This window comes from Schistocerca cancellata, chromosome 4 (assembly GCF_023864275.1).
Source record: "Schistocerca cancellata isolate TAMUIC-IGC-003103 chromosome 4, iqSchCanc2.1, whole genome shotgun sequence".
Lineage (NCBI taxonomy): Eukaryota > Metazoa > Arthropoda > Insecta > Orthoptera > Acrididae > Schistocerca > Schistocerca cancellata.
Window position 1 is genome coordinate 125,094,621 of NC_064629.1, and position 17,692 is coordinate 125,112,312.

Sequence of the window (17,692 nt, forward strand, 5' to 3'; positions counted from 1 at the left end):
AAGGCCTTCACAGTGAAGATAATCGTGTCTCTGTTTACAAACAACAGTGACACAGAAGATACTTAATGCAGGCCTTCACAGAGAAGATAATGGGGAAACCAGGAAAAATGACAAACTGTGAAACAAAACAATTGCATTAAATTACATAATATCCAGGATATACACAGCGTGTGGTAACAATAAGATAGCAAAAAACCCACTGATGATACTGTAACTTCAGCGAAACATGTCAGGAGAATAAGAAAATAAATTGTGTTTTTGTTGTGTACATAGTATCGCGTAGTCAGCGCGTACACAACTTTCCCACTAGAGCGCGCCCCGCTAAGCACGACAGCACAGGCGCAGTGCTCGTCCGTCTCCGCACTACGAGATGGCGCTGCCATAGAGACGGACCAAATTCTGCTTCCGCCGATCCGCGTATTAATATGTAACGCAACCAATGAGATTGCTGCTAACGTAGAACCTTTTCTGCTCGCGGATCACACTCGCGCAGTGATACGTGAACGCGCGAGGTATTATAACGAGTGTACAGACCTCTGATTAGTCAGTCTGCATTTGTCTGCACCAGTCTGTACCAGTCTGCATTAGTCGGTACCAGTCTGTACGAGTTCTACATTTGTCTGTACCAGTCTATAGTCAAGTTTCAGTCTGCGCCTAATAAGATTACCATATTCCTGTACATAGCCATGAAGATAAATGTATAGACACTTTTGTCAAGTATCAGAGATATATGTGAGAATAAGATTAACGTACCCATACCAAAGGAACTTCAGATTGTCAATTGTAAATAGCATCCAGAACCAAGTTAAGTAATTTTTATGCTTGTTATTATTTTAATAAATGTGTGTGAAAGTTAATAAAGTTCTGTTCAAAGTTGGTCACCGTCAATCTGCTACTCTAAGCGTGCAAGTGGCATTTCTATCGTCTGACCTAACGGCAGAAGATAAACACGCCACGATAAGACCACGAGACATATTGCTGACACTCGCCTGCTTCGTTAGAGCGACAAGACAAATAATCTGATGGGGTCTGTATCGAAGGTCTTACAGTACGCACATCACAGTTTTGCTCTAGGCAGACCCTCTCCAAAAACAAATCTTGATCATATTGTGCTCCACAGCTGATTCGTGTTGGTTCTTATTAATATTAACTAGCGTGGAAAGCTGCGTCAAACCAATTTTCGTATTGAAGACCACAACTACAATAAGAACAATAACAACATTAACCATTACAATTGAAACTGTATGACTACCCCTGTAATAGCTACGCTGAGAATGCCTTATTCAAATCGTTAACGAAAAAAATTGCGGTATATGTTGGTTTCGCAGATGGCATCGGAAACTTCATTAGTAGATGGAAGAAGTCGGTGCCAAACCGCACGAGGCACAAACTAGAGGCAGGCGTGGCTGGAGTACGCTGAGACTGGCTGCTGAGCGCGCCTCTGGTGTTGCAGGTGGGCAACATCAAGGCGAGCCTCGCGGCTCTGTCTTCGCTGGGCGTGTGCGTGGACGGGGTGTCGGCGCGCGATGTGCGGGACGGCTCCTTGAGGGCCGTGCTGGCTCTCCTGTTCGCGCTCTCGCGCTACAAGCAGCAGCAGAAGCAGCAGAGGCACCTGCAGCACCAGCACGCCGCACACGACGACATGCCCAGGTAGGCAGCCAACCTAAACTTACAACACAAACAACGAATAGCAAAATAAGCTCATTATTATGACAACTGACGCACATGTAAGTCTACACGTAACGGTCCATTGCCATATTCGACAAAATGGGCAATAGTAAACAAATAAGTCCCTTTTAGTGGATGTCGCTACTACCACAATAATATCGAACGATGTTGTAACCTCCCGAAGATGTTGTTGATGTTGTGGTCTTCAGTCCTGAGACTGGTTTGATGCAGCTCTCCATGCTAATCTATCCTGTGCAAGCTTCATCTCCCAGTACCTACTGCAACCTACATCCTTCTGAATCTGCTTAGTGTATTCATCTCTTGGTCTCCCTCTACGATTTTTACCCTCCACGCTGCCCTCCAATGCTAAATTTGCGATCCCTTGATGCCTCAGGACATGTCCTACCAACCGATCCCTTCTTCTAGTCAATTTGTGCCACAAACTTCTCTTCACCCCAATCCTATTCAATACCTCCTCATTAGTTACGTGATCTGCCCACCTAATCTTCAACATTCTTCTGTAGCACCACATTTCGAAAGCTTCTGTTCTCTTCTTGTCCAAACTATTTATTACCCATGTTTCACTTCCATACATGGCTACACTCCATACAAATACTTTCAGAAACGACTTCCTGACACTTAAATCTATACTCGATGTTAACAAATTTCTCTTCTTCAGAAACGCTTTCCTTGCCATTGCCAGTCTACATTTTATATCCTCTCTACTTCGACCATCATCAGTTATTTTGCTCCCCAAATAGCAAAACTCCTTTACTACTTTAAGTGTCTCATTTCCTAATCTAATTCCCTCAGCATCACCCGACTTAATTCGACTACATTCCATTATCCTTGTTTTGCTTTTGTTGATGTTAATCTTGCATCCTCCTTTCAAGACACTGTCCATTCAATTCAACTGCTCTTCCAAGTCCTTTGCTGTCTCTGACAGAATTACAATGTCATCGGCGAACCTCAAAGTTTTTATTTCTTCTCCCTGGGTTTTAATACCTACTCCGAATTTTTCTTTTGTTTCCTTTACTGCTTGCTCAATATACAGATTGAATAACATCGGGGACAGGCTACAACCATGTCTCACTCCCTTCCCAACCACTGCTTCCCTTTCATGCCCCTCCACTCTTGTAACTGCCATCTGGTTTCTGTACAAATTGTAAATAGCCTTTCGCTCCCTGTATTTTACCCCTGCCACCTTTAGAATTTGAAAGAGAGTATTCCAGTCAACACTGTCAAAAGCTTTCTCCAAGTCTACAAATGCTAGAAACGTAGGTTTGCCTTTCCTTAATCTTTCTTCTATAATAAGTCGTAAGGTCAGTATTGCCTCACGTGTTCCAACATTTCTACGGAATCCAAACTGATCTTCCCCGAGGTCGGCTTCTACCAGTTTTTCCATTCGTCTGTAAATAATTCGTGTTAGTATTTTGCAGCTGTGACTTATGAAACTGATAGTTCGGTAATTTTCACATCTGTCAACACCTGCTTTCTTTGGGATTGGAATTATTATATTCTTCTTGAAGTCTGAGGGTATTTCGCCTGGTCTCGTACATCTTGCTCACCAGATGGTAGAGTTTTGTCTGGACTGGCTCTCCCAAGGCCGTCGGTAGTTCTAATGGAATGTTGTCTACTCCCGGGGCCTTTTTTCGACTCAGGTCTTTCAGTGTTCTGTCAAACTCTTCACACAGTATCGTATCTCCCATTTCATCTTCATCTATATCCTCTTCCATTTCCATAATATTGTCCTCAAGTACATCGCCCTTGTATAGACCCTCTATATACTCCTTCCACCTTTCTACTTTCCCCTCTTTGCTTAGAACTGGGTTTCCATCTGAGCTCTTGATATTCATACAAGTGGCTCTCTTTTCTCCAAAGGTCTCTCTAATTTTCCTGTAGGCTGTATCTATCTTACCCCTAGTGAGATAAGCCTCCACATCCTTACATTTGTCCTCTAGCCATGCCTGCTTAGCCATTTTGCACTTCCTGTCGATCTCATTTTTGAGACATCTGTATTCCTTTTTGCCTGCTTCATTTACTGCATTTTTATATTTTCTCTTTTCATCAATTAAATTCAATATTTCTTCTGTTACCCAAGGATTTCTACTAGCCCTCGTCTTTTTACCTACTTGATCCTCTGCTGTGTTCACTACTTCATCCCTCAGAGCTACCCATTCGTCTTCTACTGTATTTCGTTCCCCCATTCCTGTTAATTGTTCCCTTATGCTGTCCCTGAAACTCTGTACAACCTCTGGTTAAGTCAGTTTATCCAGGTCCCATCTCCTTAAATTCCCTCCTTTTTGCAATTTCTTCAGTTTTAATCTACAGTTCATAACCAATAGATTGTGGTCAGAGTCCACATCTGCCCCTGGAAATGTCCTACAATTTAAAACCTGGTTCCTAAATCTCTGTCTTACCATTATGTAATCTATCTGATACCTTTTAGTATCTCTAGGATTCTTCCATGTATACAACCTTCTTTCATGATTCTTGAACCAAGTGTTAGCTATGATTAAGTTATGCTCTGTGCAAAATTCTACCAGGCGGCTTCCTCTTTCATTTCTTAGCCCCAATCCATATTCACCTACTACGTTCCCTTCTCTCCCTTTTCCTACTCTCGAATTCCAGTCACCCATGACTATTAAATTTTCGTCTCCCTTCACTACCTGAATAATTTCTTTTATCTCATCATACATTTCTTCAATTTCTTCATCATCTGCAGAGCTAGTTGGCATGTGAACTTGTACTACTGTAGTAGTTCCCAACAGCCTTACAACCCATGTCAGAAGTGTCTTGTAGCTAATGGTGATTTTTGAAAACCAGTAAAGGCTATAATTGTGTACATTAATATTTTGTATGTATTAGCTTTAACAGCAATATTTTTCATGAACGGAAACCTCATGTACACATCTGTGAATGTCCAAACTTTTCCTCATGCACAAGAGCTCCCTCTTGTTGAGCATCACTGTAAATATATCAACAAGTGAATGCAGCGGTCGCAGCAGCTTGAAACTCTTGTTGCCTTTATTTTCTGAGATCATTCACCGAACATTTCAGACGCACCTTCTAGAAGTGTTCTCAGACGCGGCGAGAGACTTGGAAGAACAGTTGGACAGGATGGTTTGTGTTTGAAAATAAGTGGTAATACGAACATCGACAGAATTAAAACAAGGGTAAAATGATGTAATCGAATCAAATCAGGCGGTACCGAGGGAATAGTATAAGCAAATGAGACACTAAATGTATTAGAGTTCTGTTATCTGTACAGCAAAATAACTGACGATGGCAAAAGTAGAGCGGATGTCAAATGAAGACTGGCAACAGCAACAAAAGCATTTATGAATGAGAGAAATTTGTTAAGCTCTAACATCAATGTAATTTAAAGAAATCATTTCTGAATGTGTTTGTTTGAAGTGTAACCTTGTATGGGAGCGAAACATGCAGTATATATAAGTAAAGAAAAGAAACTTTCGAAATATGGTGCTACAGAAGAACGCTGGAGATTGGATGGGTGGACCAAACAGCTGATGGGAATGTACCGGTGCCAAATCGAATTAGAGAGAAAAAATTATGGTAAAACCGACAGAAAAAAGTTACCGATTGATGGGACATTTCCTGAGGCATCAAGGAATCGTCAGTTCTCGAGGTTGTGCTGAAAAGTAATGCCTCCGAATTTTTTATGTGAAAACTCTCTAAACTTATTAAATAAAACAAACTTTATTAACATTCTACATCTTTATTCTTCATGTCTACATATTTATTTCTTAACATAGTCGCCCTAGCGGCTAACACATCTCTTCCAACGAGACCATTTCGCTGATACCGTCACTGTAGAATGTTTGATTTTCTTGATGGAGCCACAATCCCACTTCTGCTTGGACTGCTTCGTCACTATCAAAGTGAAGTCCTCGAAGGTGTTCTTTAAGTATTGGATACAGATGAGAATCGGGCGGAGCAAAGTTGGGACTGTATGGAGGATAATCGATGGATGTGAACCAAACTCTTCGAATTCGAAACTCGAATACAGCATGTTGTTTCTCACGCACTGACTAATTACACATCGCCATGTTACACACTACACTTAGCGCCTTCTAACGGCAGAGCGCTGCAAATACGTAGACATGAAGAATGAAGATGTAAAATGTTAATAGCGTTTGTTTATTTAAATACCTTTAAAAGTTTTCACATACAAAATTGGATGCATTACTTTTCAGCACACCGTCGTACATATTGCGTAAGGACCACAAAGACCAGATAAGAGTACTTAGGGCCCCTATGAAAGCATACACACTGGCCGATGTGGCCGAGCGGTTCTAGGCGCTTAACCACGCGGCTGCTACGGTCGCAGGTTCGAATCCTGCCTCGGGCTTGGATGTGTGATGTCCTTAGGTTAGTTAGGTTTTAGTAGTTCTAAGTCTATGGGACTGATGACCTCAGATGTTAAGTCACACAGTGCTTAGAGCCATTTTAACCATTTGGAAGCATAAAGAATTCAAATGGCTCTGAGCACTATGGGACTTAACATCTGAGGTCATCAGTCTCCTAGACCTTAGAACTACTTAAGCCTAACTAACCTAAGGACATCACATACATCCATGCCCGAGGCAGGATTCGAACCTCAGACCGCAGCGGCAGCGCGGTTCCAGACTGAAGCGCCTAGAACCGCTCGGCCACACAGGCCGGCATTTGGAAGCATACACAGTGTGTATTTTCTCTGTTGCTCTGCAAAAATATTTACAGTTTCGTTTCTGCGAATTGTAACTGGAGTCGTCTCAAACAAATACTACTTGTCACACCTTTCGTGTGACATCCAGCCTCGGCGGAAAGCGTAAGTTTGTTTCCCATTACAAACAAAATTATTTTTAAATCGGAATTTTTCGTCTCCATTCGACAGAGTGTTCACAAATCGGTCTATTGCGTTATCCGTTTTATTGACATGTATTAACAGAAACACTAAACCACGAAGAATAAGCAGCGACTGCACCGCCCTGTCACACACTGACTGCTACCTCCATGCATCAGCACTGCTCCGTCGCTGCTGGAATAGTTGGTTGTCCTACGGTTTTTACTTTCCCTGTTAATACATATCGATAAAAGGAATATCGCATTGTACTAATTTGACCCCGCTTTGTCTAGTGAACCCGTAAAATCCCGATTTAAAAATAGTTTTGTTTGTACCGGAAAACACCGGCGGTTTCCATGGATACAGGACATAATGAACAGTATTTGTTTAAGCTGACTCCAGCTACACATTGCAAGAACGAAACTGCAAATATCTGCTGAATCACCAGAGAAAATGCGACAGACGAGCCATAGGAGAGACACCCAGTAGACTGTCGTTTTTCCCTCGGTCTATTTTATGAGTGGAACTGGAAGTGGAATGACTAGTAGTGGTACAAGGTGCCTCCCGTTATATACAGTAGCTTGCGGAGTATGTATGTAGAAAAGTAGACTGAAGAACAAAAAACTATAGTCTATGACGCTGCATAGCGCTATCAGGACCACAGCCCCTGCCTCAGCTTGCTTCAGTCCAAGTGCAGCTATCACTATTTTCCAAGATAACGTGGAATTTGTCTTAAGATGACGCTTGTTGCGAAATGGATTTCTGCCATCTGCCTGCATACAAAAGAGAGCGAAATGACTGCTTATGAATGTACATGAAACGAATTCCATAGGAACACACATATGTGTATTCCACACTCACATATCGATACTTGGTGTAATGTGACCAGTCTGAAAAAGTGATTTTTCACAATAATTAAATCAAATGTTAACTTATTCCTGAATTCTGCTATCAAACTTTGTTACTTTCGGCAACAAAACGATTGAAATTACTGAAAACTACACACACATATCACTAATTTCCTTAATCACAACCACAAAGTTTCTTCACCTAACTTAGGTGTCATGGAAAGGATTTTAATGTCTTGAAAAATATATCGGTGTGTCTCGTTTATGCCTAAGATTACTTCCCCTTCTTGGATACAGGATAATATGAGTCCACTGCAGTTCCAGTAAAATATGTTCCTGTCAGTTTAGAAAAAGCAATACATTTTAAAGTAGTTATTGTCACTTTTGATGTTACTATTTCTTATGTTTCAAGAATCAAGAACTTCAGTTTTTTACGTATCTTCGCGGAATGTAATATTATTTAGTCAAAATTATAATTTATTAAGCGAAAGGTTTGTAATATAGAAAAACAGTGCAGTGACGCCCCTTGCATTACAATTGAAGAATTCCTTAGGCACATTTCGAAATGTTAACAATGGGAGCTGCACGTACAACGCAACTGAAGTGTAGCTGAGTCTGAAACAAGCAAGCTAATCCCTATCTGGATCCAATCTATGCACGCAGTGTTTGTATGTATGAAAAGTATGATACACAGACGGCCAGAGAGTGAAATTTACGCATTCAGTTTTCCGCGCAAGCGAGTTTCGTGAATCCAGCGTTCTGCCTCAGACTCAGAGTGCAGATTACATGATTACATGCGAAGACAAGCAGACATCAGCTTTACAGGCACACATTTAAGTTTCTTAGATGATAAGAATTTAATTGCAGTAATTTGCAGAGAGCTGTAGCGTTTGAAATGTAACAATCGTTTCCTCCGCGCGGAGTCCATTTAGTCAGTGCTCCCATCTAGTGGTGTAATCGGAACCATCTGGTGGCGCTGCGCGCGGATGCATTTGTCAGCTGCGACTTGGCGAAGAAGCCGCGCAGCGTAACGTATTACCAAAGAAAGCCAGCTAAAACTGTTCTATGAAATTACTTAAGTAGCAGTGTTTTGTGTGCATCATTAATTCGTGACAGTTTTGGAATTTGTAATTGTTAATTAACTGAAAGTGTGTGTAAAGCGACTGCGGCTACGGCGTAGTTCAAATGTTTTAGTTTCTCGAAGCACTGTAGCTTACGTGGACAGATGGCGAAGCCAATAGTATACTTTTTCAGATTCTTATTTCTCATTAACATCCATTCCGTAGGTAGATGCATAGTTTTTTTAAATCACTTGCCTGCAATTCACGGCACAAAGTAATGTTTTTCGCATGTATTGACGCATGTGTAACACATGAATTATCCGGAAACATGCATCCCAAGCGGCACATTAATGGAAATAATTTATAGCCTTAATACACAAAATTTACGACGCTCTGTTTCGTAAGTTATCGTAGCATTGTTGAGGTTTCCTAGGAGCTGTCTTTAAACGAAACTGTAATTTATTGTTTATTACTGCACAACGGAATGTGAAATTCGACAATTGTTGGCTAGATTTTATAGTCGGGATGATTTGAGTATCTACCAAAATTTAAGAACGGTAGTTGTAATGTGGACAAGCATATAAATGGTTGTAAATGGATTAGATAGATTACATAATAATTCTATTTTATATGTTTAATTTGGATTACTTTGCAGCGGCTTTTTTTGTACATAAAACTTGGGTTTAAAAATCTGTTCCAAGGGCGTGGGAAATATTTTGCTATCTGTTTCAATGACACAGGCATTCCTCGATTTAAGAGAACTACTTGAGTAAAAATGAAAATCTTGAGCCGATTTTTCCAGCAAGTTTTTCTGCAAAAGCTATTTTCTCCCCTGTTTCATTCATGTATGTCAGGATCTGATCTTTCGTTGCTACGGAAGATCAGGACGTTACGGTATGGACACATCGTATGTTGGGTAGGAAGTTTGTTAATTATATCCTGAAAAATTACTCAAATTCACAGTACTGACAATGAATAGTTCTACTGGAGAGGTGGGCAAAACGCACATTGACCCAAACGAAGCCGATACGTTACCGGAAGGCAGAAATGATTTATGCTGTGCTTTGTTTTTGTAACATATGCCTACATCTTCGAAGCTACATTAGTACCGAGCTGTGAATATAATTTTTCAAAGAATGAGTTTGTTTATTCCTTTATTAGTAATCTGTCACCTTGATAACTAAAACGGTCCGTTATAACCCTGCGTACAGTTATATACCAGAAATATTTGCTCCAAATTTTTATTCGCTATAGCTTTAGTTATGAATGATATCTCTACCCATAAATGTTTTGCAGTGCAGTATTTATTTATTTAATTATTGTCTGATGACGGTCTTGCGAACCGAAAACCTGGTCGCAAGACCCGATACTCAAAACATCCACAGTTTGTTCCATGCTGGTTAATATGAAATTGTTCTGTCAAATAGCATTGGAATAGACTATAGAAACCATCATGCTGCTTGTAGACTAACATAGCCAGTATCATTACTGTTGTACTACTTTGCGAAGTTTTCTTGTGGATTCAATTTCCATTAGTAGTGGAGTACCTTTCCCTGATACAGAAAAGGAGCCAGCAGTTTTTACTTTGGTCATAGCACTTGATTTTTCTATACTACTTTGATTATACCGTATCACCAATCATCAATTCATGGTACTACTGGTGCTACCAGTAAGTTCAATCGGGAGGTCAAGACGTCGAGACAAACTATGGACAAAGGAAGTCTGCTCCAGTACGCACGCGCAGTTGATTATGAAATTCTTGTTATGTCTGCAGTAGGAAATGACTTACATCTGAGTATTTGTTACATGAATCTGAAACAGATGTCATTGTTCCAAAACTGTGCATACAAACAGAACGTAGAGTAATATATCCAAGCTTCCTTATAGTGCAAAATCCTTTCGATTACCAAACTTTGCGAGCATAAGCCGGATTCCTTCCATGGAAATGTGTCATCTTGCCGTGTGTGAGGTTCTCTAAAAGACTCATTTTCCATATCATATACACTCATACTGCACAAGCCCGCGGAGGGCCAATCATGCTGCTAGGCGTGGAGTTAGCGTTAGTATCTTCGGATATTTGTTTTTGTTAAGTTGGTACTTGTGAAATAACATAAGTAAAGTGGCTACTTATTCTGTGGAAAGGTTTCGTTTACACAGCTCTTTACAGTAGCCTTACCATGTTTGCTTCGCTCATATACATGAACTGGAGTGCCATTGTATAAAGTTCTCTGGTTTGGATGGTTTATCATTAACAGAAATTTTTCAAAAATCGGTGAAAGTTATGAAGTGTCGCTTTCTTAATTACCAATAATTAACCAATGGATTGCTGATTTCACATGCAGTCGTACTTCTGGTGAATAATCCACGGGAAGCACTTCACAGAACTGCAGCCATGAGTAAAAACATAAAGAATATGCACAATATGGTATTTGCTGTTAAAGTCGTATGAAATACGTGTCCTCTCAAGCATGTCGGAAGAGAGAGTAGTGTAAAGTCTGTGTGACTAAATATGAGAAAGCTTTGTGTAACATGGGGTCTGCATTTGGTCATTGTTGTCCAAAAGCAAAGGTAAAAACGAATTACTCATTAGTGTTACCGTCGATTCAAAAAGAATCGTGTAACCGAGTTTTGCTCGACGACTTCTTACTATGCAAGAAAAGTGAGCCCGCCACTACGCGCACGAAATACACTACTGGCCATTAAAATTGCTACGCCACGAAGATGACGTGCTACAGACGGACAGGAAGAAGATGCTGTGATATGCAAATGATTAGCTTTTCAGAGCATTCACACAAGGTTGGCGCCGGTGGCGACACCTACAACGTGCTCACATGAGAAAAGTTTCCAACCGATTTCTCATACACAAACAGCAGTTGACCGGCGTTGCCTGGTGAAACGCTGTTGTGATGCCTCGTGTAAGGAGGAGAAATGCGTACCATCACGTTTCCGACTTTGATAAAGGTCGGATTGTAGCCTATCGCGATTGCGGTTTATCGTATCGCGACATTGCTGCTCGCGTTGGTCGAGATCCAATGGCTGTTAGCAGAATATGGAATCGGTGGGTTCAGGAGGGTAATACGGAACGCCGTGCTGGATCCCAACAGTCTCGTATCACTAGCAGTCGAGATGACAGGCATCTTATCCGCATGCTGTAACGAATCGTGCAGCCACGTCTCGATCCCTGATTCAACAGATGGGGACGTTTTCAAGACAACAATCACCTGCACGAACACTTAGACGACGTTTGCAGCAGCATGGACTATCAGCTCGGAGACCATGGTTGCGGTTACCCTTGACGCTGCATCACAGACAGGAGCGCCTGCGATGGTGTACTCAACGACGAACCTGGGTGCACGAATGGCAAAACGTTTTTTCGGATGAATCCAGGTTCTGTTTACATCATCATGATGATCGCATCCGTGTTTGGCGACATCGCGGTGAACGCACATTGGAAGCGTGTATTCGTCATCGCCATACTGGCGTATCACCCGGCGTGATGGTATGGGGTGCCATTGGTTACACGTCTCGGTCACCTCTTGTTCGCATTGACGGTACTTTGAACAGTGGACGTTACATTTCAGATGTGTTACGACCCATACCTCTACCCTTCACTCGATCCCTGTGAAACCCTACATTTCAGCAGGATAATGCACGACCGCATGTTGGCAGTCCTGTACGGGCCTTTCTGGATACAGAAAGTGTTCGAATGCTGCCCTGGCCAGCACATTCTCCAGATCTCTCACCAATTGAAAACGTCTGGTCAATGGTGGCCGAGAAAGTGGCTCGTCACAAGACGCCAGTCACGTCACAAGACGCCAGTCACTACTCTTGATGAGCTGTGGTATCGTGTTGAAGCTGCATGGGCAGCTCTACCTATACACGCCATCCAAGCTCTGTTTGACTCAATGCCCAGGCGTATCAAGGCCGTTATTACGGCCAGAGGTGGTTGTTCTGTGTACTGATTTCTCAGAATCCATGCACTCTAATTGCGTGAAAATGTCATCACATGTCAGTTCTAGTATAATATATTTGTCCAATGAATACCCGTTTATCGTCTGCACTGGTGTAGCAGTTTTAATGGCCAGTAGTGTAAGAAACAATCAAGCAATGGGTGGAAGCTAGTGGCCATTTCATCTAGCAGGAAGAAGATTATCACCATCGTTTTCTAGAATGAAATAGGAACAATCTTTATTGATTATCTTGTAATAAATAAATCAGCAACTAGTGAATACTACGCGTGTCTTCTGAGCCGATGAAGAAATATGAGAGTGGAGATTGAGAGTGAAAAAATAAGAAACATCTTGCTCATGAGAGTGCACCTATTCAAGAAACAGTTCTGCCCTGTTCAAGAAGATAGTTTTGCAGTGGTGAAACAAAGATTTGACAACGAATTGTTGGAATATCAACTCTAATCCCCAGTTTTGGTACTGCAGCTTCCATGTATTTCCCATTTATAAATAAGTTCGTAAAACTGTTAAAATTTAATCTGGATCCAATTCGTACTGTCTTTTATATCCCGCCAGCTGCACGTCTGAAAGTAATGGCTTGCGACTTTTAACACCGCTACTTATATTCGCAGGAATGCAAGTTTGTCTGTTCGCAAACGAACTTTTCCCAGTGATACAGTAAATCTTAGTCCCCCAACAATTTCTCTGTTGACGAGACGGCAAATATCGAACCAGTTCCGCCTCTCCGCCATTTACACGGAGCCGTCGACCCCTTTTTATTACATTTCGCGCAAATGTTAAGTGATGGCTTTCTGTTTCGAAGCTCCACTTCACAGTTTTGAAAGATAAAAAGAACGAAGCATAGTCTGCCTGGGATATGAATCTGCATATTATGTCACCAAACTGTATCCTACTCGCGCTCAACTTTTTTTTTCCTTTTTTGCCGCCTGCTGCGCCCGGACGTCGTAATGGCCTGCGCTCTTCAGGAAGGCGGCTTTTAGCGCTAACGCCCGAAACGCACGTCGCGGGAAATCTTATTTCACGGCTGTTAAAAAGCACGACGCTCCCCGTCGCATTTGCATCTCGGTTGTCGCTGTCGGTGTGGCGCTCAAAATCCTGCAATGAAGGCACCGGAGCCACCATTGAATCTGCGCACTGTCCCAAGTTCCGCTTCCTTTCCCAGCTGCCACTCTATTTACCGCGAGCACGCAACACCCACAGTTACACTCTAACGACGGGAAAAAACATTCTGTACGATATACTTTTTTTCCTCTTGATCTAGACACACCGCCTTGGGCAGATTCAGGCATCAATATTCAGTCGCCACCGGCTAGCGAATACTATTGATATGATACGGATATTTCAGACAAATACATTAGATTACTATTATCGTATGCATCAATTACAGTAATAGACATTTAGCAAAACAAAGAAATATATATAAAAATGAACATGTGAAATTATATATAGTACACAAGTTTTAAAACGGCTCAGACTACACTCGGATGTTGATCCAGCGGAGTGCCTTGTGGGATGCTTGATGGAGCTTCTCAATGCCACCAGGGAAGCGTCTGATTAGACATTCATTCACAATGTGGCTCATCGTTTCGGTGTCACCACAGTCACACACACTGTCACTTGAAAAGCCCCCTTGTGCATGTTGTACTTGCACCTACCCTCTTCAGCCCGATATCTGTTTAACTGCACCCACACCTCCCTTGGTTGGTGGAAGCCTGGAACTGGACCTGTTGGATTGTCTACAAGTTCGTGGTTTCGGGTTCTTGTAGCTCGCCAATCACGTTTCCATTCTGCGTCCTGGTCGAATCCTGTGGATAGCATTTGGACTCCCATTTCAAGCGAGAGACCTCCAAGTGAGCAGTCACTTTTTTCGCCTTCGAATGCGTCTTCATGTGCCTTGATCACTGCCGGTGCTCCCTGGGCAACTAATTGGTCCGTTACAATTAGGCTAACTCTCGCAGAAGGTGATTTAAAGATAATCCCAACAGCGATTACGAAATTAACAACAATATGAAACCCTATACAAACGGCACTGTTCAGAGCCAACCTGGAAACGTGCTCAGAATATTGCAACTGAATGTTGAGGGACTGTCCACAAATAAGGGCGAAATACTATCGAAAATTTTGAGAGAGAATAGGGCGGACGCCTTAGCGCTGCAAGAGACTCATACTGAAGATGACAACGCTCTGTGGAAGCGAGGGCGTATCCCAGGCTATAAATTAGTGTCCCCAGTTAACCACCCTCAATATGGAGTTGCCAGCTTTGTCCGCAACAACTTAAAGGATGTCTCAGTTATTCTCCAGGAGAAATCAGACAAAGAAAACGTGATGGTAGCGGTGATTCAGATCGGAAATATAAAAATAGGAAATATCTACAAACCACCGGATACATTAGATGAAGAAATGAAATAATTTCTGATAGCGGCTGCGCGGTTGGGTATCGAAATGAATTCATTGGCGACAGGTGAAAATTTGTGCCGGATCGGGAATCTAACCGGGACCTCCCGCTTTACGCGTGTGGTCGCCTTAACGGCTTCGGCAATCCGAGCACGCTTTCCGTCCGACACAAACCCCCAGTCTGTCGAACACTACTTACGTAATCCACCATACTCACTGCGTGCAGCATTTAGAATGAGGCCGGCCCTAGAGTGCATCCACAATGAAAATATCATGAAATGCCACCAAGACGTATAAACACCGAAGAACCAAAGAAAATGGTACACCTGCCTAATATCGTGTAGAGCCTCCGCGAGCACGCAGAAGTGCCGCAACACGACGTGACATAGACTCGACTAATGTCTGAAGTAGTGCTGGAGGGAACTGACACGATGAATTCTGCAGTGCTGTCCATAAACCCGTAAAAGTACGAGGGGGTGGAGATCTCTTCTCAACAGCACGTTGCAAGGCATCCCAGATATGCTCAATAACGTTCATGTCTAGGAAGATTGGCGGCCATCGGAAGTGTTTAAACTAAGAAGAGTGTTCCTGGAGCCACTCTGTAGCAATTCTGGACGCACTGTCCTGCTGTAATTGGCCAAGCCTCTCGGAATTCACAATGGACATGAACGGATGCAGGTGATCAGACACGATGCTTACGTACGTATCACCTGTCAGAGTCGTATCTAGACGTTTCAGGGGTCCCATGTCACTCGTCACTCCAACTGCACACGCCCCACACCATTACAGAGCCTCCACCAGCTTCAACAGCCCGGGTGACTCGCAGGGTCCGTGGATTCATGAGGTTGTCTCTATACCCGTACACGTCCATCCGCTCGTTACAATTTGAAAAGAAACTCGTGCGACCAGGCAACATGTTTCCAGCCATCAACAGTCGAATGTCGGTACTGACGGGTCCAGGCGAAAGTTTTGTGTCGTGCAGTCATCAAGGGTACACGAGTGACGTTGAACGATTCTCTTCAGTCGTCGTTGGTCCCGTTCTTGCAGGATCTTTTTCCGGTCGCAGCGATGTCGGAGATTTGATGTTTCACCGGATTCCTGATATTCACGGTACACTCGTGAAATGGTCGTACGGTAAAATCTCCACTTCATCGCTACTTCGGAGATGCTGTGTCCCATCGCTCGTGCTCTAACTGTAACACCATGTCAAGCTCACGTAAATCTTGATAACCTGCTATTGTAGCAGCAGTGACCGATCTAACAACTGCTCCAGACACTTGTTGTCTTATTTGGGCGTCGTTGACCGCAGTGCCATATTCTACCTGTTTACATAACTCTGTATTTGAATACGCATGCCTATAGCCTACCAGTTTCTGTGCCGCTTCAGTGTATTATTATATATGTGTGGTGTCTGTTCTTTCGGACATTCCAGAAAGAACAGATACCCCACACATGTAAATATATACGGCTTGACGGCCATTAGGATCATTTCAGTGCGGATGCACTTCCTCTCCTGAACTCATGCAGGAATACAGCGTGATGCGGCGAGCAACAAGTATGGTGGACCTGGAGCGCTACGTCAGTAGCGCGCGACCAGTTGGGAGTTTGGGTTGGCCGGAAAGCGTGTTTGGATGGCCGAACACTTGAAGAGGCCGCCCGCGCAAAGCAGGAAATTCGGGTTGGAGTCCCTGGTCAGCACAAATTTTCACTTGTCGCTATTGAATTCATTTAAATGCACAGTTTTGGCCGATGTCAGAATTTATTTCATTTCAACATATTGGAAAGAGAACAGACAACATAAATATATAAGCAAATACATTAGGACAACAAGAAAATATCTCAGTCTGGCACAGAAATGGTCATTTTAGTTTGTTATACTTGTACATGTTGCACAATAACCTAAGAGAAGTACACATTGTGTCCCATGAGGAATGGTCAATACTCAGAGATATTACAGGAACGATTATTCGAAGCAAAAACGTCGAGTAAACATGGGCTCTAAATTGCATACCTTAAAGAGCTATGAGCACATTATCTTCGACACTATGAAACAGCCGGCCGTGGTGGCCGAGCGGTTCTAGGTCGCAGGTTCGAATCCTGCCTCGGGCATGGATGTATGTGATGTCCTTAGGTTGGTTAGGTTTAAGTAGGTCTACGTTCTAGGGGACTGATGACCTTAGAAGTTAAGTCCCATAGTGCTCAGAGCCATTTGAACCATTTGAACTATGAAACAAATCTCTTCCAATGCAAGTTCTTCGGTTTCCATATTTTTGAAGGAGGTAGTATGGACCAAAACAAGAAAAAATTGTCTAGTAAACATGGTCTCTAAAATACAGATCTTAAGTTCTATGATCACTTGTTCAGTATAAGAGATAGCTGACCCGCAGATTATCAATGTACTGTATACAGGGCGAAGCCACTCCCCCAACAGTATTAAGGTGGTTTTTCAAGGACTTTTTATCAGCAGTTTGGTATAAGGGATCCGTCGTCTCCAGTGGTTCGTTGCAGAGTAATAATGTAATTATGATTTATTCTGGTTGTTAGACATATTACCTCCGTTTCTGTGAAAATACCTTCACTACGGTGATAAAGCATGTAATAGTGGGTGGGGCAAACAGAAGTCGCCCGCAGAACTGAAGGTGAATCGAAGCTGGACTGCTGGAATTACTGCAGTCTCATCCAAAATGTTGTGCTGTAGTTGTTGAGGGTTGTTGCGATACTCCCTAGAGTTCACGGCTCCCCACACAAAGTAATCACACACTGACAGGTCAGGAGACCTGGGTGGCCAGCTAGGGCCGCGGCCAGGCTCACCTCTGCTGGAAACTCTGTCAGGCGTGAAGATTGTGTAAATGTGCTGCTACGTTTGGCTGGCTGTATGGGCAGTTGCAGCATCCTGTTGGAAGTAGC

General features: G+C 42.7%; 1 protein-coding gene across 4 annotated transcripts in view; it reads left to right on the forward strand.

The window, feature by feature from the left end:
• Positions 1–17,692, forward strand: part of LOC126183309 (protein sickie-like) — a 701,479-nt gene that overhangs the window by 327,500 nt on the left and 356,287 nt on the right. For all 4 annotated transcript variants that reach the window (XM_049925155.1, XM_049925156.1, XM_049925154.1 and 1 more), the window contains exon 2: positions 1,454–1,650. In XM_049925155.1, the coding sequence (XP_049781112.1) occupies positions 1,643–1,650 (8 nt within the window). In that variant the 5' untranslated portion in view covers positions 1,454–1,642. The remainder of the gene's footprint in view (positions 1–1,453; positions 1,651–17,692) is intronic.